Below are 20,756 nucleotides of genomic sequence, written 5' to 3'. Positions count from 1 at the left end.
CTGGTAGCATGGCTCCCTGAGTCTTGTTATTTATGCGGGGAAACTTTTTAGCAGGGTGGCACTGAATGCAGCTGGAAGCAATTCTGGGAATATGGCAGAGGTGGGGCTGGTTTTGATCTGCCTGTGGCAAAGCGGCGCTCAGGCTCCATGGCCCAGAGTCTGCTGCTCTGCGGACTAGCTCGTGACTGCCCTGATGTCAGTAGACTTTTTAAGATATGGCCACCTGCCCCTCACCAGAAACGGGGTGGACACCCCTCAAAGCTCATTGCACTCAACCCCCCTCCCTCCAAAGCCCATGTATAAACACTGTTCTAGAAATGAACCCAAGCTTCAAAGATGGAGCCTGTCCCTGGGAGGTGCTGGGTACCCTTGCTATTGCTGTTGGATCAGGATCCCACCTCTTCTAAGCATTTGGTTCCAGGCCCATCCCTAGGGTCTCGGTTTCTTAGTGCTTTGCTGGCTCATTCCCTCCAGTAGGTCTGTGTTGAGGGCCCCATGTCCCGGTGAGGAGAAGGGCTGGAGGGGCCACTTAGCACACTTCTGAGATTCCTCACTGCAGAGATAAGAAGGGAGACAAAACTCCCTCTCCCAGCCCACCTCATCCTGTCAGGTAGATGCCTGTAGGGAGGTGGGATTTGCTTCCTTCTCACAAACCCGACCTCAGCCAAGGGGCTGGGAGAGGATCATGAAAAGCTGATTGCAGTGCTTAAAGGAGGAAGGGTCACAAGGGGGGTTGCAGACCGTCCCTCCCCCCAAACCTCCCCCCAGTCTGAGCAGAGTTGCTGAGGGCTGCACTTAAACACTGTCTTACACACACACACACACACACACTTTTTTCAGATCTCTTTAAGCATTGGGCGATTGGACCTTTGACTGCCCCGCAGTCAATATATCAGTATATTGCACACACAGCTACCAGCGAAGAGGCAGCAGCATTTCAGCTCATTGGTGGGATGTGATCCGTGAATACACACAGTCTATCTAGACCCTATCTCTCATCCTCCTTTGGGGTCTGGGCAAAGATGCTCCAAAACACAGAAGCAGAGGGGCAGATGTTTTTCCTCTGCAGTAACTTTATTCTTACAGGTAAATGTTTTACACTGAGGGCACCCCAAGTCTACGACACCATGGGCCTTGTCTAATTCTCATTGCCACCAAGAAATGTACGCAGCTTGGATCTCGTAGGAATGACAGGCAGGGCTGGCTTGCTGCCTGGGTGTGCCCGCTGGCAGAACCAACCCATTTGGGCTTCCCAGAGCCAGCAGGGTAAGGGGAAGAGAAGCCCGAGACATGGGATAATAGTCCCTGTGGGGTGCATCTCTAAGTCTTGCAGCCTGGAAGGAGGCTGCATGTTAGGCCTCCACAGATGACAGAGCTGCAGGTTGGGGGCCCCTCTGAAAAGCTGCCACTCCTTGAGGACCCAAGGGAGCCCAGCTGTGCCTGCCAAGCGCCTGCCCCATGATGAAAGCCCTGTGTCTGCTGCTCAGCTGGCAGTAGGGCTGGGCTGAGTGCCGGACACTGAACAGCGCCCCCTCCCCTGCCCACTCATGCTCGCCGCTTCAGCCTCAGGGAGTTGTCCAGGGAGACCAGCTGGTGCAGGAAGCCCCGGTTGGGGATGATGCCGCGGTGGTCCTTGACAGTCTTTATGGCTTCCACCAGGGTCATACGGTGGCGGATCATGAGGTAGGCGAGGACCAAGGTGGCTGAACGGCTCACCCCGACGGCACAGTGGACGAGGATCCTTCCTGCGGGGAGAAGGGGAGCTGTGTCACAGCCGGGCTACAGCCCCAAGGCCCCACTGCACGGGGTTACAGAAGTCCAGGAAACAGTCGTACAACAGTGTGGATGAGATGATCACTCCAGTACAGGAGTTAGGATACAGGGCTCGATGGGACAGATGGTCACACAATGGCAGGGGAGGCGGGTTCCCTTGGAAAAAGTTGACTTTTCACTGAAAAATCAAAATCTGAATTATTTTGATTCAGAAATGCTGCTGTGTTGCCTCGCGGGAGCGGTAGTTTGAGTGGTTCATGCCTTCATTTCCCTCTCTAGGCTGGGTGGACCGGTCAGACGACATCTGCCAGGATTCACTGTAGTGCTTCTTATAAGCATAACAGCACCACAGTCTCTCATTTTGGGCAGGGGAGGTGATGCATCATGGGAGTCCCACCGCCACAGTGAATCATGGGAGATGATGTCTGGCAAGGGAGCCCAGCTTCAACTAGGAGAATGGGAACATGAGGCCATTGAACTACAGCTCCCATGAGGCTCTGCTGCAGCATTTCCAATCAAAGTATTCCAGTATATGGCTCAATAGTTACATTTTTGGTTGAAAATCAAAAACATTTTGGTTTTTTTTCTGTGAAAAATCCAAGCTTCGCATGGAAAGCAGATATTTTCGTTTGAGTGAAAAATGTAGTTTAGTCAAAAACCCAATCTGCCTTTGAACAACGTTTTGAGAGCAAAATTTTCAACCTGCCCTACTCCCCGGTCCCTGTGAGCCAGACTATGAGCTGCGCCTCCTCAGTGCGGGAGGCCAAAGATGCCTGTAACCCCATGCACCTCCTGAATCCTGGTCTCATCTGGGGACTCCAGATCCACCCCCTCCTGCCCTTAAGGCATACCCTTATGCTAGGGGTTGCTTACACCCTCCAGCACCATAGGGATTCCCCGTGTTGTGAGAGGAAGGGATCCACCTAAGATCTGGCCTATTTGTTCCACCAGGATGGCATGAAAGGGCCAGGCTATGGCCCATAATTGGTCCTGGGTCTCTTCCAGAACGGTGGCTGCTGGGATAGTGGGCTAGCTGGACCATTGCTCTAGTCTAGCTGATCCCAGTGTAGATGGAGGTGGCTCTGTTCTGGTGCAGCAGGAGGCCAGATACTGAGCTAGAAGGACCATTGTGCTGGTCCAACTTGGTGACACTTGGTGTTATGGTAGAAGTTTTGCAGACTCAAGAAGTGGCTGGATTTGGGAGATTTCTCTGAGCCGATCACATGGGAGAGGGCTATGGAGGTGGGAGTGAGGATCCCCATGTCTTGCTAATGGTATCTCCACTGCTTCCAGCAGAGAACCGTGGGTGGCGTGTTTATAAGGAAAGAAGGCGACTAGAGATGAGGGTTTTGGACACAGCCTCTCCTCTTGCCCAGCCAAGCTCTTCGTCCCAGCCCCTGCTCCCTCTCTTCCAACCCCTCCTCTGCCCCTCACCTCCTCTCTCGCTCAGCGCCTGGTGGATGAAGTCAGCTGAGGGGTAGAAGTAGGGACTCATGTCGAAGCTGGGCGAGTCGTGGGCCTCAATGCCTAGATAGCGGATGCCGGTGCCTTCATAGTACTCAGCACCCCCTCTCCATTTGCTGTGCGATGCATTGAGGATGTGGGTGATGCGCAGGCGGGCCAGCTCACGCCGATTGGCTGCTATATCTCTGCGGAGAAGGGAGCAAAGGATTAAAATGGGGGAGCTTATGTGGCGGCAGCTGAGCAGGGGGTGCTTCTTGACAGTGGACTGTGCAAGTATTATCTGCTAGAACTGGTACTCGGGAGGGGAGAGCTACTTGGGCCAGGCCAGCATGGATTTTTGGCTTGGAGGGAACAGGCCAGAAGAAGGGGTGCGGGTGAGGAGAGGCAGTCATCTGGTGGGTACATTAAAAAATAGGAAAATCTGTCATTCCCCACCTAGCAACACACATTTCTCTCTCACCCCCAAGAGATGCTAGCCTGAGGCTCCCCATGCAGCTCCTGCCAATGGGCCTCAATCCTGACCCACAGCCCCCCTGCTATACCAGTCTGGGTTCCCCTTTCTCCTTTCCAGCTCTGCCAGGGCTGCTTAGTCTTGCATCGCCGGTTTCCCAGACCTCTTGAACAAAGAATCATAGAAATGTCAGGTTGGAAGGGACCTCAAGAAACCATCTAGTCCACCCCCGCCATGCTGAGGCAGGACCAAGTAAACCTAGACCATCCCTGACAGCTGTTTGTCCAACCTGTTCTTAAAAACCCCAGTGATGGGGATTCCACAACTTCCCTAGATAACCTGTTCCACTGCTTAACAGAACCACTAACCCAGGAATCTATCCTTGCAACAAAGCCCGTTGCCAACTGTGTCCACATATCTATTCAGGGGACACCATCACAGGGCCTAATAACATCAGCCACACTATCAGAGGCTCGTTCACCTGCACATCTACCAATGTGATAAATGCCATCATGTGTCAGCAATGCCCCTCTGCCATGTACATTGGCCAAACTGGACAGTCTCTACGTAAAAGAATAAATGGACACAAATCAGACGTCAAGAATTATAACATTCAAAAACCAGTCGGAGAACACTTCAATCTCTTTGGTCACTCGATTACAGTCCTAAAAGTGACAATTCTTCAACAAAAAAACTTCAGAAACAGACTCCAAGGAGAGACTGCTGAATTGGAATTAATTTGCAAACTGGATACAATTAACTTAGGCTTGAATAAAGACTGGGAGTTGATGGGTCATTACACAAAGTAAAACTATTTCCGCATGTTTATTCCCCCCCTCCCTCCGTGCCCCTCCCACCCCTGGGCTGTTCCTCAGACATTCTTATCAACTGCTGGAAATGGCCCACCTTTATTATCATTACAAAAGGTTCCCCACCACACCCCCACTCTCCTGCTGGTAATAGCTCACCTTACTTGATCACTCTCGTTACAGTTTGTATGGTCACACCCTTTGTTTCATGTTCTCTATGTATATAAATCTCCCCACTGTATTTTCCACTGAATGCATCCGATGAAGTGAGCTGTAGCTCATGAAAGTTTATGCTCAAATAAATTTGTTAGTCTCTAAGGTGCCACAAGTCCTCCTGTCCTTAGACAGTGATACTCAGACCTCAGTGCTTCAGGAGCCAAATTAGCGATCAGTATTACCCAAAAGAGCCACAGTCGAGTGAATTCATTGTTTCATTTACTATATATATTTTCTTGGATATTCTGACCAAGTATAATTATTTTATCAACTACAGTTGGTTAATAACATAGTAAAAGCATCCTGATGAGTTAATAATTTAGACTGGTTAATAATTAAATTGCCCAGTGTTTTACTATCATGCGCTGCAAAGAGCCGCAGAAGACACTTGTGGCTCCCGAGTCTCAGTTTGAGTATTACAGCTTTAGAGAAAGTTTTTCCTAATATCCGACCTAAATCTCCCTTGCTGCAAACTAGGGTGCTTGCTGTGTCCAGTTTGTGTGTGGTGGGTCTTTTCACATGGACACCTTTACCCTCAGGGGCCATTTTTGAGTGCCACTATCACAAATGGAAAGGACGGACACACACACACACAAACATTGTTTTTCTTGTAGTCCTGGCTCCTGGAATCAATTTATTACTGGGGAACCCCTGCTTTCATGAACGCAAAAAGTAAGTTTCTAGCCCTTGTGACTGCAGAGAAAAGCTTGAAAACGTGACCTGTATGTGCTGGCACAGGCTCGGAAGCCAGAAGGCCAATAAAAAGAGCCCCCAATTTCGGGGCTGCCTGAATACTTGGCATTGGGAATACTGCACGCACACACACACAGTGGCGCTGCACTCTCCTCCTCCCCAGTCCGTGCCCCCTCCCACAACTATGCTACCGTGTCCCTTTCGCTCTTCCTTCCCATCCCCACCAATTCCCGCTCTCCCTCATGACCTTGGGCCTGCACTTACTGGTCTCCCAGGTACAGTCCTGGCCAGACCTCATCTGCATGGTTACAGGCTGTCTTCCCCGTGTACAGCAGCCTCTCCAGCTCAAAGACACTGAGGATGGGGTGGTTGCTGGCGTCTTCCTGAGACCCCCGGCTGGGTGACCTGGAGCTGCTTCTGGAGAACCTGGACATAAACGCCATTGGAGCTCCCGAGACCCACGATGCATCCCTATGGGCGATAACGCTGCAGCTGCCGTGACCCACAGTCCCGTCCTGTAAGTAGTGGAGACGCCATTAGGTGACCCCGGCATGGGAGTATTGCCAAGCCCTTCCCCACGTGACAAGCGATCAGCTCAGAGAATTCCACCCCCCCGCCCTGCCCCACCCTGCCCCGCCCCACTGCCCTGACACACACACACACACACACACAAATCCAGCTGCTTCTTCCTGAGCGGGAGACCCAAGTCAAGCAGCTTTGGGCTGAGACTCCTGGCTCCACTGGAAGTGGGGTGAGTTGGTCGTGCATCAGAATACCTCACAAAAGTTCAAAGCAACCCTGCAGATCCTCCCAGCAACCTATGTGAACAACTAGCTGCAGGTGTAGAGCCCTCTCTGCCCACGGGTTCCCAATGTCAGGCGGGGGCAGTACATCATAGGCTTCCCCCCTGGAAGGTGGAGCATTTGGGGAGGGTTTAATGGGGCCAGAGCACTGTGAACCAAGTAAAGGAGGAAGTGGGGTCACCAAAGCCTTCAGCCCACTTGTGCACCCCTTTCATGGTGAAGGGGCAACGTTCCAGCTCTGCTCTGCTGGGTCAGTGCCACACTGTCAGGCCCAGAGTACCCAGGTTTCTGTTTATGAGATGACACAGTAGCTCAGCTGTCGCCTTCCCGCTGAACTGGCTAGAGGGCTCTGGCTGCCAGGGTCACGATGCCAACTCAAGAGCTGACTGTGTCAACCTAGGATTGGAGGAGCTGGCAGGCAGCGAAGACTCTGGGCTTGGTGCCAGGCTCTGGGGCTGGGAGGAGAAGCAGGTGGCGGATTCCATACGGTGTCACGTGGGGTCTCACAGGGCATCGGCCTGTCGTGTACCAATAAAAACAGCCTGATGGGAGGGAGAGGCGGTCTTAACCTCTCTTGGCACAGCAACCTCCCTGCTGCATTTGAAAAGCTGGGAGGCTGCTCTGGGTTTGGGGTGGGAGGCGTTAGTCGTGGGTCAGGAGACTTTTATGGGTAAGCAATAGAGCCCAAGAGGCCCGACTCCCAGGTGTGACTTCCTCAAGCCGGCAACAAGCCCCCTGGGACAGTCCCACTTCCACCCACATGGGGGATGTACCCGGCCTCCATAACAAAACCTCAGCCTTGGGAACATTTTTCTTCTTTGCTGCCTTCCTCCTCAGTGCAGCCAGCTGAAAGCTGCTGCTGCTGGTGATGCCAGGAGCTGCCTCCAAGCATTTGGGAACCCATCCAAAGTCTCACCTCTCAGCTCCGTTCCCGTCAGCGGCTCCGCGCTGGCCAGCTGTTTTCAGCGGCTAAAAGGGGGAAATGGAGTGACCTCAGATTTGCCTTGCTGGCTTAGACTGTCAGTTCCGTCGGTCTGGCACCCCACCCTCAGCAATGGCCAGCAGCCAGTGGTGCCGAAGGAGGAAACCCTGAGACATTTACCTGATTGTGCCCAGAGGATGGAAACGTCATGAGGGCACCGCAGAATTCGGAAGGGATCTAAAGAGACCTGCTAAGTACTTCCTTCCCTACCGACCTCTTCCTACAGTTTATTCTCTGCAGGGTATTTTGGATGCTGCCTTGGATATGGTTGTGCCGGGCATGGAATAGACTTTTCTGGAGCCAGAGGTTCCCCATCAGCCCTGGTATGACTGGGTGCAGCTGCCACAGATCGTAACAGGAGCTGCAGCAGCGTATACCGTGGTCCAGAGTTGGCTCTATGTCTCCTGCACTCTGCTGAATGTTTGACCTGCTGGCTCCAGGAATAAATACCTGGTAAGCCCATGGGCAGCACACCACAGCTGGGATCAGCCGCAGCACAATGCCATGGGGGTGTCTGCCCACTCATGCTGCAGCAGGCCGTTCAGCCTGGGCCCATCCAAGCCTGGCCCATACCGTGCCCCTTAATATAAGGCTACCAGCAGATCCATGGCTGGCTAAGGGTCTGCCTACACTGTAACTGGAGGTGTGATTGCAGTTCAGGTAGACATACCTGCATTAGCTTTAATCTAGCTAGCATGGCTAAAAATATCAGCAAAGACTCGTCAGCACAGACCCTGGTGCAGGCTGCACACGCAAGTACCTATCCAGTGTTCCGGGTGGGTTTGTATACCTGCAGACGTGCCAACTCCCACGAATCAATTGGGAGAGTCTTGATTTCTGAGCAGAATGAAGCCTCACTCGTGATCTGGCGATAGAACTCTCAAATGTCAGGATTTTTTTTTCCCGCCCCGCCACATTCTTAAAATGTATTTCCAGTCCAACAGGAGTTATCCCCACCTTCAACAAAGGAATGCGATTTCTCCACTGGCCAGTTACTTCCAAAGTACTTTGAAAGACCATGCAAATTCATTTACATATCAGATAGAGCCATCAAGCTATCAAGTAGGGGGAAGAGACAGAAGGGTTACACCGAGCACGGAAGAGAAACTTCATCTGAGACAAATAGAAGGGGGCAAGGCCAAATCTCAAATAAGCAATTGAATCACTGAAAAAAAAAATCCTGACATTTGACAGTTCTAAAAGTGAGGCTTAATTTTATTTAGAAATCCCATCAGCTGCCCCAGGTGCAGCCAGGATTCCAGCTATCAGCCCCAGGCGGCAGCTCCCCTGCCGGCCTGGGAAGTGGGAGAGGGGACCCCACTGCAGCGCCTCAGGCCTTGGGAGGGTGAAGAACCCTAAGGAGCAGAGGGGAGGCTGGGAGCTGCAGGAGAGCTGAAGTGAGGAGGGGGGCTGGTGGGGTGGGAGGCCTGTATTGATGGTGGGTTCTGAGCAGATGGGGTGGTGCTGGGAGGGTGAATTGAAGGCAGTGGGGGTCGATGGGGCAGGGGGGGCTGAAATGATGGGGTGCAGAAGATGGGGCTGGGGACTATATTGAGGGGGGGCTGAATTGAGTGGGGTTGGGTGGGGACAGAACCGACGGGGGTCTGGGGGACAGGATTAATTGTTGGGCAGGAGACGGGCAGATGTGGGGGTGCGCACTCCTGCAGCAGGGGCCAAAATCACCTTCTCCAGTACACATGGGGGAGTGGGTGACACTAACGGTCGCATGCACATGCCTGATGATGGGCAGGGGGAAGTCAAACATCAAGAGACTGATTTTAAAAAAACATCTTTTTCAAAGAGGTCATGACTTTGGGGCCAATCTCATGATTGTGGCAGCCCCGACTCGTGATTTTTGATCTCTCGAAGTTGGAAATACTGCATCTGGGCTGCTGCGTCTGCACTGCTAGTTTTAGCTGCATTCGCTAGATTAAAGCTAGCAGGGGCATGCCTGGCTGAGCTGCAAACCCACCTTTGCTTGCGGTGGAGACAAGCCTGAGAATCTGTGGGACAGAGCTACTCTGGCATATAACTCAATCGGCCTCACAGATGTATCTGACCCTCATCTTCTGCCCCCAACACCCACTGGGTGCTGATGTGCAGTGGGCTCTAGCTGGTAAATATCACCAATTGCTACCTGATATACAAGACCCCAGAGCAAATCCCCAAAGCACCATTGCTACATGGGAGGTGTGGCCCATTCCTGTATTAAAACACAGGGTGAGCTACTGCATGCAGTGACTTCTTGCTCACAGGTACATGGCTGCCTCTGCCACCCCTGCCATTCTCACGCTGCGCTCGGAGGGAGGAGAGAGACAAATAGACAGACAGACCCTGCCTACACACATGGCTGCTCTGCATAGACATTATCGCACCCGGGCAGGCTGCCCAACCCCACACGCTCAGCAAAGAGACAGAAAGACAGACGGACAGGAGGCAGGAGGGAGACACCCGTCCCTGTTACTCTACCTTTGTGCAGGCTGTGATTTCTCAGCTCAGGGTGAGTTTTCTAGTCAGATCCAGTCGGCCATGTCTTCCTACTGCTGCAGCTCTTGTTGCTGCCGCTGCTGCTGCTGTAGAAAGGCTGATATATGAACATCTATTTTAAGCCATGACATGTCCAGAGGCAGGTTTGTTTATATCATGGTGTGGGTGGGTGGAGGGTGGGGGAGAGAGAAAGCAGAGGGAGATTGACACAAACACAGAACATCCCATGCAAACACACACGTGTAGATGTACGCACACACAGTCATACATATAAACACACACACACGCATATTCCTATGCATGGAAATACACATGCACAGCCACAAGAATATGCACATACAAAAACTTGCATCCAAACGCATACAAATTCTTCTCCATATCTCTGTGCTCCCCACTGCCCCATCCCCCCGCAATACACAGCTAGCTACAGGAAATAAAAAAGGAAAGAAAGACTATTCTACTGATGAAAAGCTCCATCTAAGAGCTAGTTATGATTATGAATATTAATAATAATGGGGAATAGAGTCACAGAGTTTAAGGCCAGAAGGGACCGCCAGATCATCCAGTCTGACCTGTATATCACAGACCACCAGCGCCACCCAGTACCTGCACATTAAACCAAACAACTGAAATGAGACCAAAGTATGACAGCCCACAGGAGACTAGACTGTGATGTGCTGTAGGCAGGGAATAGACGGGACCAAGGTGCACCAGTGCCTGAGGCCCTGCAATGTCAGGAAATGGTTAAGTGAGATATACTCAAAAAACCCTGGCTCCCCCAGGCTGCAGAGGAAGGCAAAAACCCACTAGGTCACTGCCAACTTGATGTGGGGGAAAATTCCTTCCCAACACCGCCTATGGCAGTCAGTTAGACCCTGATCATGTGAGCAAGCCAGCCAAGCACCTGAGAGAGAGAGTGCTTGGTGCCACCTCAGAGCCCTGTCCCTCCCTTTTCTATGTCCCATCTCTAGCTGTGGTTATCCCTGATGCTTCAGAGCAAGGAGATTAAAAAAAAAAACCACCCCTCTCCAGAATATACTAGGGGGAAAAATCCCTTCCTGACTCCTGCAGGTGGCCAGTTTAAACCCGGAAGCATGAGCTTTTAGGATTGGTGCCTGAGAAATGATTGCCCAGAGCAAGAAGTCAGCACAGTTCCAACCATCTCAATGCAGGTGATGCATCGTCCTTTCAGTTCACCTGAGAGAGCTGCTGCTGATAGCTCACAGAGACCTGGTGTGAGTCTTAGCTGTAGTAGCATGCAAGATGCATGTTGAATGTGGTCACAGTGTGAGGGACACATCTGCATGTGAGGCCAGATTTCTCAATGAGCTCAGCACCCAGCAACTCCTATTGTACCCTTGTGAGCAGATTTCCAACAGAGCTCAACATCCAATGTGCACCCAGCATGCTGGGCTCTCCTGAAAGTCTGCCCCCTAGCTAGCCGATACAGCCCACCCCCATCTTACTGGGTGACAGCAGGAGGTATTGGGCTGATACCCATCATGGGAGGGCTATGGGAAGGTAAACTGAGGCTGTAGGTACTCAAGGGCAAGTGAAGGCAAGTCACTGAATGAACCTGAATGAAGGCAGCTTGGGCCACCATCTCCATCTTTTCGTTCTTTTCTTTCCTTGCCCATCTTTCAATGGCACCCCAGGAAACTGGTCTTTGCCTTTCACAAGAGGGTCTGTTACACTAGCATAAAACTAGAGAAACACAGCGGGGAACCAGACCCACCTTCCAGCTGGGTGGCCAGCACTGGCCAGGAGCTCAAGTTTGATGGTACCACAGGTCCAAGATCAGGGTTGGCATTTCTGGTGCAAAGTCAGGGTTCCCTGACAGGAGTGCGAGCACTGTTTTAACATCTCACTTTAAAACGCAGTGATCACAGTGAGGACAGAAGGCTGCAAGGCGGGAGGAAGCTTGGACATATGTTTGGAAGGAGACCTTGGATAATCTCATGCGGTTCCACTGATTTCTACAGAAGACCACATGCACAAGGGCAAGAGTTTGGGTCCAAGATGCTCCCAGGGAGCTGTGGGTTCTTGGGGGAAACCACCAGCCTCTTTTTGCTGGTTAGGACTTATCACATCCTTCAGAGAGGCTTCAGCCCCATCCCTCACTAACGTTTGTTTCCTGGTTTTGCCAAATCAATCTGCTGTGTAATTATCCACAGGGTGCCTCTGAAATGGTAGCTAGAGCAGCCTGCCGAGGAAGGTCTGACGAGATCCTGTGTTAACTAGCTGGTTACCCACATGGTGCTGACTGGAGGGAGCGAGAACGTGAGTAATACCTTTGATGACTATGTTGCTGCAGCCAGTTCCAGGGATGGGGAAGAGAGGCACAGCCTGCCACCGCCGTCCACTGGAGGCATCAGAAGCCATTCTGCCCCTCCAAGAGCAGCCTCACTGCCTCCTAGGGTGGGGTATCCAGGCCCTCGGTCTGTAGGAAAACCAGCCAGCTGTTGGCAGCTCCACACAACAGAAGGAAAGAGATGGGTTGCTGATCCTTCCCTTTGACCCCCATTGAAGCCCCACACATCCGCAGCTATCTGTGTGTTATGTGGGCTGCGTGCACACAATACACATACTATCTGTATGGCCCTGAGGATGTCACAGGGGCCACCGCCGTGCTGTGCTGACTGGGCTGCAAGCGGCCTGAAAACCATGGGTTGAGAACCACTGCACTATAGCCTTTCTTCTCCCTCCCGCTCTTGCCCTCACTGCTTGTTATCGTCACTTAAATAGGAGACAGATTTTTGCAGCAAGGACCTGGCATGGTGGTAAAATACTCTGCATACCTATGGCCCCGCAAGAATGATCCATGTCTCCAGGGAATGCTGATGGGCTATAGGGGTCTTTGCATAGAGGTCACTGGTTTGGGGCAGCAGTAATCAAAAGCTTTTGCCATCTGGATGTTGTTTGGTGACTTATGTGAAATGAACTGATGGGAAGGGACACATAATTTTGTGGCTACGGCAGCAGCCTGGAGAGCTATGTTTGGTCCCTAGCTCTGCAACTGACTTGCTGCGTGACCTTGGGCAAGTCATTTAGGACCAAATTTTTAAAGGTCTTTAGGTGCCTCACTCACACTGAAATCAGTTGAAATCAAGAGTTAAGCACCTAGATACCTTTAAATATCTGCCCCTTAGTCTCTCTCTGTGCCTCAGTCCCCCATCTGTATAATGGGGATAGTATTACAGCATACTGGAAGATGGATTTGTTGATATTTGGAAGGCTCTTAGATACTATGGTGATTGGGACCTTATAATTACATAGAAGCGTGTACCTAGTGGACAGGAGTCCCTAATACATCTTCCCCCCTTGCTGGTAGTCTCAGCAGAGAAGTGAAAAATATTATAGACCTGGAGATGGTAATATATTTACTTGCAGTATTTAATCCAATCTCTACATGCTACATGGTGCTCCAGAGAAAATATGATTCCTGGTAAATGAGGGAGACAAGACTGGAACTCAAGTTTTGTGGAAGCCTGCATGTTTGTCTGTAGTTGTTTTGTTGAAAAAATGCCACCTCAAGAATAAGGACTGTGACTCTACCTAACATGATAGAGACTGAACTCCCCACTTATTCCTGGAAGTGTCATGGCAGAGAAGTGTCATTGGCCAGGCAGTGTAAGGGGAAGATTGCACTTCCACTGCCCGGTACAGTACCTTTAATGTGGATAAACAGAGGTCTCTGCTTCCCTGGGCCACCAGTGAAGGACTGTTCACCAGCACACAGTTCACATTGAAAAAGAAATGCTTCTAATGTTCTATCACTCATGTGTAAATCTGAATAAAAAAAATCTTTGAGAAATAAAATCAGGTGGATAAATGTTTTGGCTTAGTGCTGCCTATAGGGCACTTACTGGTCATTTAGCGGGAAGATTTTCATTCTGCATGTTTCTACTCCAATAATAATAGTGGAAACGCTTTGAAAAGTAGCCAAACTCGAGCAGAGGCAGTGAGTGCCTTTCACATAACGAAATTTCAGGCACTTTGAAATGCATGGGGAGCCACATAGAGTAAAAATGTCAACAAGCCACCTCCTGATTAAGTTAAGGGAAGTCGCTCGGATATGAAAAATGGAGCTATGTACATACTCTGCCCCCCCACCAATCCCAACACTTCTCCCTAAACACTGGTCCTGGAGCAGAAAGTGATTTGCTCCCTCCTTCCCAGCTGGGGTTTCTACTTGCTGAGTGGCTCAGTGCATTTCTTATGAAGCTTGTCTCTTGTAAAGATCAGGAGCAGCTCAGCATATGTCTGCAGTCTTAGTGGAAACATGAGCACGGTTTGGATCTTGTGGTGACTCCTGCATTCAGGACTGGGTGGTTGATTTGCCCCAGCTGAGGATCTGGCCCTTACCAGCCACCTTTGCATGCCTCATGGAATAGGAGTTACTTCAGCTCCTTAATCCCCCTATCTTGATACAAGGCGGGGAGATGGCAGGTGTACGGAGCTCACAGAATTCAGGTGTCACAAAAGCCTATCTCACATACCAGTCTGCAGCCTTGTTGAGACGATGTTCAGCCACAACGGACTAAATTACCGGTAATTCTCGGTTGATGTAATGCCATCAATGTCGACACGAGCTACACCAGGGATGAATCGGTATATGATGCCTTTATTCCTACACCCTCCCAGAGAGGAGACATGGGAGAGGAACCCCTGGCCTAGTCAATGCTGTGTCAAGAATACAACGTGGACTCGTAGGATACCTCAGGTCATTCTGGACAATGTAAAAGAGAGAGAGAGGGAAGAGTTCATTACTGCCTGTGGCCCCTTTGCATGAGAAACAGGGGTGGAAAAGCAGCCGTATGATGCCCCATGGAGAATATCACCAGGGGAGGGGTCTGGCATAGTTGACTCTATACTCTCTTCCCGCAAGAGCCCCTGGTGCAGAGCGCATGCCAGCAGCATGCTGGGGGTGGGTTGCAGGATTTAGAAGGGGTGGCCAACCTTAGCTATTTGCAGGTACCCCCATGCCCAGAGGGACTATTGCAGTCAGGGCACAAGGGCTGCTTTAATCTGCTCTGGAGGCCAAATTAGCCCCCAACATTCCCACAATAGGCAAGGTGCAGGCCGCCCCCAGCACACCCTCTCTGTGCTGGGCTCAATGCCAGGGCTAGGGAGACAGAGCCTCACAGAGCTTGCAAGAGAGACAAAGGCAACAGGCACCTCGGTGAAGAAGTTCACGGATGCAGCCACTGGGGGCTGCTCTGGTTATACATAAATCACATCGTGTGCATTGTCTCGACTGCAGTAAAACACAGAAAATGTAACACAAGGGAATAAATAGCAGTGTCTAAGGAGTGTTAGAGCTGCCGCTTCCCCGCTTTGGACTCCAGATGCATGCAGATCTCACAGCCTTATTTTAAAGATCAGAGATCAATCACTGGGTATTTATGCACTAAACACAGCGCATCCAACGGCCACCTGGAAAGCGAAGTAGCCAGAGTTTATTATATTCACTCATAAACAAGGGAGGATTTACATGTTTCATTGAACATCTGCCATCCAATAGACCGATCACAGAAGGAGGCGGGCAGAAAGAGAGATTGTACTGGAGAGGGTATAAATGGCTGCAGTGCAGCAGGGTAAGGTTAAAGCCACTGCATAAGTACATAAGGATGGCCACACTGGGTTAGATCAATGATCCATCTAGCCCAGTATCCTGTCTTCTGACAGTGGCTAGTGTCAGATGCTTCAGGGGGAATGAACAGAATAGGGCAATTATTGAGTGATCCATCCCCTCTCGCCCAGACCCAGCTTCTAGCAATCAAAGGCTTAGGGACACCCCAAGCATGGGGTTGCGTCCCTGACCTTCTTGGCTAAATTCCATTTATTTCCAAATTGATGGACCTATCCTCCATGAACTTAGTGAATTCTTTTTTGAGCCCAGTTATATTTTTGGGCTTCACAACATCCCCTGGCAATGAGTTCCACAGGTTGATTCTGCGTTGGGTGAAGAAGTACTTCCTTCTGTGTGTTTTAAACCTGCTGCCTATTAATTTCATTGGGTGATTCCTGATTCTTGTATTACGTGAAGGGGTAAATAACATTTCCATATTCACTTTCTCCATATCATTCATGATTTTATAGACCTCTATCATATCCCTGTTAGTCATCTCTTTTCTAAACTGAACAGTCTGTCTTTTAAATCTCTCCTTATATGGAAATTCTTCCATACCCCTAATAATTTTTGTTGCCCTTTTCTGTACCTTTTCCAGTTGTAATATGTCTTATTTAAGATGGGGTGACCAGAACTGCATGCAATAATCAAAGTGTGGCTGTTCTACAGATGTATATCGTGGCATTGTGATATTAACTGTCTTATTATTTATTCCTTTCCTAATGATTCCCAACATTGTGTTCTCTTTTTTGACTGCCACAGCGCATTGAGCAGTTGTTTTCAAAAAACTATCCACAGTGACTCCAAGTTCTCTTTCTTAAGTGTTAACAGCTAATTTAGACCCCATAATTTTGTATGTATAGTTGGGATCATGTTTTCCAAGGTGCAGTACTTTACATTTATCAATATTGAATTTCATCTGCCATGTTGTTGCCCAGTCACCCAGTTTTGTGAGACCCCTTTGTAACTCTTCACAGTCTGCTTTGGACTTAACTATCTTGAGTAATTTTGTATCATCTGCAAATTTTGCCACCTCACTAAGCCAGAGTTTATGCCCCTTTCTATTTCCCTGAGTAGGATCTGACTTCCTATTTTTAAAGGATGCCTTTTTACCTCCAGCCACCTCTTTTAGTCTGTTGTTTAGCCATGGTGACATTTTTTTTGGTCCTTTTGCTGTTTTTTTTTTTGTTATACATTTAATTTGAGCCTCTATTATGGTGTTTTAAAAAAGTTTCCATGCTGCTTGCAGGCATCTCACTCTTGTGACCGCAGGTGGGTGGCTTAACTGAGAAGCAGGCGTGCAAAAGGAGGGAGCTCAGAGGGTGTGGGAAGGGGGGGTGGTATGGGGTAAGAAAGCAGCATGAATGCAGGACACTGTTAGAAGCATTTCAGCTGGGTCTCTCTTACAGAGTGCACCAGAAGGGCAGATAGAAAATACAAGAGGCTCTGTAGGATGGGACCCCTGCCTAGCAGGTATCCGAGGGAGTAAGCAGGATGTCTCAGTGTGGTAGACTCTTGTCTGCAGAGAGACCCTGGATACTGCAGTGACGGATAGTTGATGGAACCTGACCCACCTGCTGTCTGCATGTGACAGTCAAAGGCAGGTGTGGGAAGCAGGCACTCTCTGAAGAGGGGGCTGTACATAGGCCCTAGGGGTCAGGCAATGCCACAGCTGGGTAAGTCCAGTGAATATTCTGCCACATGAGTTTATCTACTGCATTCATAACAAGGGAGAGGTGACCACCACCCAAACTCTATGTGACTATGTCTGGACTTCCCAGCTCAGGGCCATGAGATCTGTTCCCATCCAGCTTCTCTGTAGGACCCAGAGGGGGAGGAAGGTTGCATTTCAGCCTCCCACTTTTCACATCAAATTGGTTAGTAACAGCGGACAATGTTTATTCAGGCAAAAGATTCAGAGGAATGAGTCCAGTGCTCAAAAAAGCAGGTCCCCATAGTTACTTAGAGAGAGGGGATGTCACCCATATGGTACATTTTATGATCATTATTTTGCAGATTTAGGTCAACAAAAGCTTTGTTTTCCCTGGGCGTGTGTGTGTGTGTGTGTGTGTAAATGGAAGAGAAATGACTGATGGATGCTGTACTTGTTTGCCATAGAGCAGAGCAGGTGAATCGAGCGACAGCTTAATACCCTGTTTGCAGACCCTTATGCCTATGGATTCCCTCGCAAAGTCTCTTGTAAACATCAGATACATCTTAGCAGCAAATCAGACCCTGCAAGTGAGCCAGCAGCACCAGGCAGCAGCCTACCTCTGTTGATCCATTGGGACCTCAGAGCAAAGGAAGGTGGCAGAGGGTTATCTGGGGGGCAAGTGACATGCTTGGAAGCTTGAGCGTTGTTTGCAGTGCCTCTGGGATGTAATCATGGGGACCCAGAGGGATGTAGTATTCTATCACTTTCTAACTGGTTTCAGAATTCCCAGGGCTGGGGGGCAAATGCATAAGTAGATGCAGGAGAGAGGTGTCGTCAGGCAGGAGTACACAGGCCTGAGAGGGGACAAGTGTCCATGTGACTCAGCCTAAGCAGTCACCCCAAGAGCTTCCAGTTCATTAGATGGAAAAGAAGAGCAGCTTGGTAGGGAGAGGCAGCTGGGAGATCGGGGTAACGTTTCTGAGCTCTGCCACTGACTTACTATGTGACCTGTATCAAGTCACTTTGCCTCTCTGTGCCTCAGTTCCCTATAAGCTCTCTGAGGTGGGGAATTGTCACTTCCCCAGCACAATGGGGACCCAGTCTTGGACGGGGTCTCTTGTAATACAAATAACATCTTTTAATACCAAAAAGAATTACGACCTGGCAAATCACATTCATTTCCCGTCTGTCAAATGAAGAAGAGAACACAGCCTAGATACAGATAAGGCTTCCATCACCATAGCAGCTCAGCGCATCCAACCTTTAACATTTTTATCCTCACAGCACCTCTGTCAGGTAGGGAAGTGCAGTTATTCTTACTGTACAGAGAGGCTAAGTGAGTGGTCCAAGGTCACACTGGAAATCTGTAGCCAAGCAGGGCTATGCCCCCCACCCCCATTCTCCTAAGCCCCAGGCTAACACCCTAACCAGTCAACATTCTTCCTCTCCTGACCTGCCTTACTTCATGAAGGAATGTTTGCAAAGCACGTAGTGGGCCTGAGCTGGAAACTGCTGGAGGAAGGAAAAGGTTTATGTATTTATTACTATGATCAGAGGAGCCCTGGTCATGGAGCAGGACCCCATTGTGCTAGGTACTGTGTTCTGAGGGTTTGAATTTATCTGTGTGTTTCTCTTTCAGCAGCAGTCTGCTAGCCAGCAGGCCAGTGCGAGGTGAACATTCTCTGCATACCCATATCCATCTCTTCATGATCACCTCATGACTGCATTGGAGCTGGAAAGGGTAAGACTGGGAAACACTTTCGAATGTGATAAAATGTCTCTCCACCCCTTGTGTGTTTTCCTCTGTAATGATGTGGCAGAGAACATGATGTCGGAGGCTGGCTGGCCCTTTGAGGCAAGCTGGGCTCAGCCTGGTCCATGACTTAGCAGTTGACCTTCAGCCTCCCTGATGATCTGGCAACATAAGGGCTAATCAGTGATCCCAGCTGGGTGTGATGGGGCTTAATTAGAAAGCCCAACCACCCCCGGCTGTGGGGCTGAAGCAGGGAGCACACTTCTTAAACAGAGCTGGGCCCTCAACAGTGGTAGGAAGACTGGTTTATTAAGGGGAGTAACTTTGTTGGGAGAGCCTTCCAGGCAGCATGATAGGTTCCTGCGGATGAGTTCTGAGGTAGTGCTCAAAGGGAATTGAAGTCAAGCCTGGGAGGGGTGAAGGAGCTGCTGTATGTGAAGTTGAGCTCAGGGGAGTGAAGAACCTATTTTTAGAGGTGACTATTGGAAGGGGACTGAGCTGTTGTGTGATTTGGCTGGAGGGCTGAGACCCAGAAGTCTGGGGAGGAGATCAGCTGGGTATGATTGCTCTGGCAGCCAATTGGTGGGTGAGGCAAAGAACCCTGCAATGCCATGTCCAGATGTGAAGAGGTGACCTAGAGGTAAGGATGTGTGTTTACAGAGGGGTCTGCTGGATGGGACACTATCATTTCAGATTTGTTTGTCTGTGCTAAAGAGGTGCTGTCTGATGGCATGACCCTGGTTTTTCCTATAGCAGATGGAATGGGCTTGAGACTTGCATAAGGAGAATCCCCTTCCCAGGCTATGCTGATGTAGGAGAGGTGTAGAAGCAGGATGCCATGTTAGGGCTGTCTTTGCTGCTTGTGCTGAGTTCCCCAGTGGTATGAGTCCTATCTAAATAAAAGACATCTCTCTGGAAAAATAACTAAGTAAACTTTCCAGGGAACCCAGAGGCTCAGGGGATTGTAAAGCCCTTTGTAAGGGAGACTGTATGTGTTTGCTCCTAGAATGACTCTAGTATGTAGAGAATTATATCCTTCTAGTATGAAAAGTAGTGTGGTCCCTAATGTGCGATTTGGGTTGAAAGTGTTCCAGGACACCTCTACCCTTCCAGGAATAATTTGAAAATAGGCAAGTTTGCCCTCTAAATAGCCTTCTGTGTAAACGTGGGTGTGTCACATGTGAGGAAAGCTCTGTGTATGTTACTCATGCCTGGTGCACATCATGCAGGTTTGTGAGGTGTGAGCAAGTCACAGACGTGCTGTGCATGGATCACATGTGGACAGCATGCAAGTGTCATCCATGGGTATGTGAGCTGTGGCATGTCCTTGTGTGGTGTACAGCTCATGCATGAGTGTGAAGTGTGTGTATAATACACATGCACTTGGTGTGGCTGTCATGCCTATGTGAGAGGTGTGGGAATATGGGGATCTCACGTATGTGATGTCAGGCAGTAGGTAAAACACTTCTGATTAAGGAATGCTGTCCAGGGTTTTAGGAATCTGAGTTCTCTATCCTCTGAGACACTTATTTGCCTTGTTGAGGGGTAGTGAATCTTTAGCCAGCATGTGTGGCACTGCATGCAACATTCAAGATTGATTTCATGCAACATTCAAGATTGATTTAATGCTATGCCAGCCTGTCTGGAACTCTTTTCTGCTGGTGAAGCAGAAAGGCTCTGCGTAAGAAAATTGAGATGCTACTGGAAGTTGCAACAATAGTGAACTATTCATATTACAGTACTGCCACAACTGCAGCTGAGATCAAGGCTTTATTGTGCAAGGTGCTGTGCATATGTAGTATAAGACTGTCTTTACCCAAAGATAGTCCTAATCTAAATAGACAAGTGGTGGGAAAGGAAAGAAAGTGACATACCCAAGGCCACACAGCAAGTCAGTGGCAGAACTGGAGCCAGAACTCAGGTCTCCCAAATACCAGTGACTTAACCACTAGCTCATGCTGCTTTCCCAAATGAAGCACTAAGGTGTTACTGCAAGTTTTATGATGATCCTGCTCGCTCTCTCCCTCCCAACGCATGAG

General features: G+C 49.8%; 1 protein-coding gene and 1 long non-coding RNA gene across 3 annotated transcripts in view; one reads left to right on the top strand and one right to left on the bottom strand.

Annotated features, from left to right (window-relative positions):
• Window positions 1–1,055: 1,055 nt before the first annotated feature.
• Window positions 1,056–9,860, bottom strand: DUSP26 (dual specificity phosphatase 26). 2 transcript variants are annotated; one of them, XM_073324832.2, is made up of 5 exons: window positions 9,661–9,860; window positions 7,126–7,178; window positions 5,671–5,921; window positions 3,208–3,422; window positions 1,056–1,745 (listed from the first exon to the last, which is right to left on the bottom strand). In XM_073324832.2, the coding sequence occupies exons 3-5, from the start codon at window positions 5,847–5,849 to the stop codon at window positions 1,546–1,548; spliced, it is 594 nt and encodes a 197-aa protein (XP_073180933.1). In that variant the 5' UTR covers window positions 5,850–5,921; window positions 7,126–7,178; window positions 9,661–9,860; the 3' UTR covers window positions 1,056–1,545. The 2 variants fall into 2 exon arrangements, with proteins under 2 accessions (XP_073180933.1, XP_073180934.1); XM_073324833.2 differs by lacking the exon at window positions 7,126–7,178.
• A 2,037-nt stretch (window positions 9,861–11,897) lies between these two features.
• LOC140903467 (uncharacterized) overlaps window positions 11,898–20,756 on the top strand; it is a 60,881-nt gene continuing 52,022 nt past the window's right edge. Inside the window, exons 1-2 of the long non-coding RNA XR_012156250.1 lie at window positions 11,898–11,958; window positions 18,607–18,705. This is a non-coding gene — a long non-coding RNA (uncharacterized LOC140903467). The remainder of the gene's footprint in view (window positions 11,959–18,606; window positions 18,706–20,756) is intronic.

This window comes from Lepidochelys kempii, chromosome 26 (assembly GCF_965140285.1).
Source record: "Lepidochelys kempii isolate rLepKem1 chromosome 26, rLepKem1.hap1, whole genome shotgun sequence".
In the NCBI taxonomy this organism is placed as follows: Eukaryota; Metazoa; Chordata; order Testudines; family Cheloniidae; genus Lepidochelys; species Lepidochelys kempii.
Note: the sequence above shows the minus strand (reverse complement) of the source record. Positions and strands in the feature narration are given on the sequence as shown.

What these genes read in the sequence shown, in the direction of transcription:
- DUSP26 (XM_073324832.2), bottom strand. Translation starts at nt 5,849, where the DNA reads ATGGCGTTTATGTCCAGGTTCTCCAGAAGCAGCTCCAGGTCACCCAGC. An exon ending in GGACTGTACCTGGGAGACCA is followed by an intron (nt 3,423 to 5,670) that starts GTAAGTGCAGGC and finishes CCTTCTCCGCAG; the next exon opens with AGATATAGCAGCCAATCGGC. An exon ending in GGCGCTGAGCGAGAGAGGAG is followed by an intron (nt 1,746 to 3,207) that starts GTGAGGGGCAGA and finishes TTCTCCCCGCAG; the next exon opens with GAAGGATCCTCGTCCACTGT.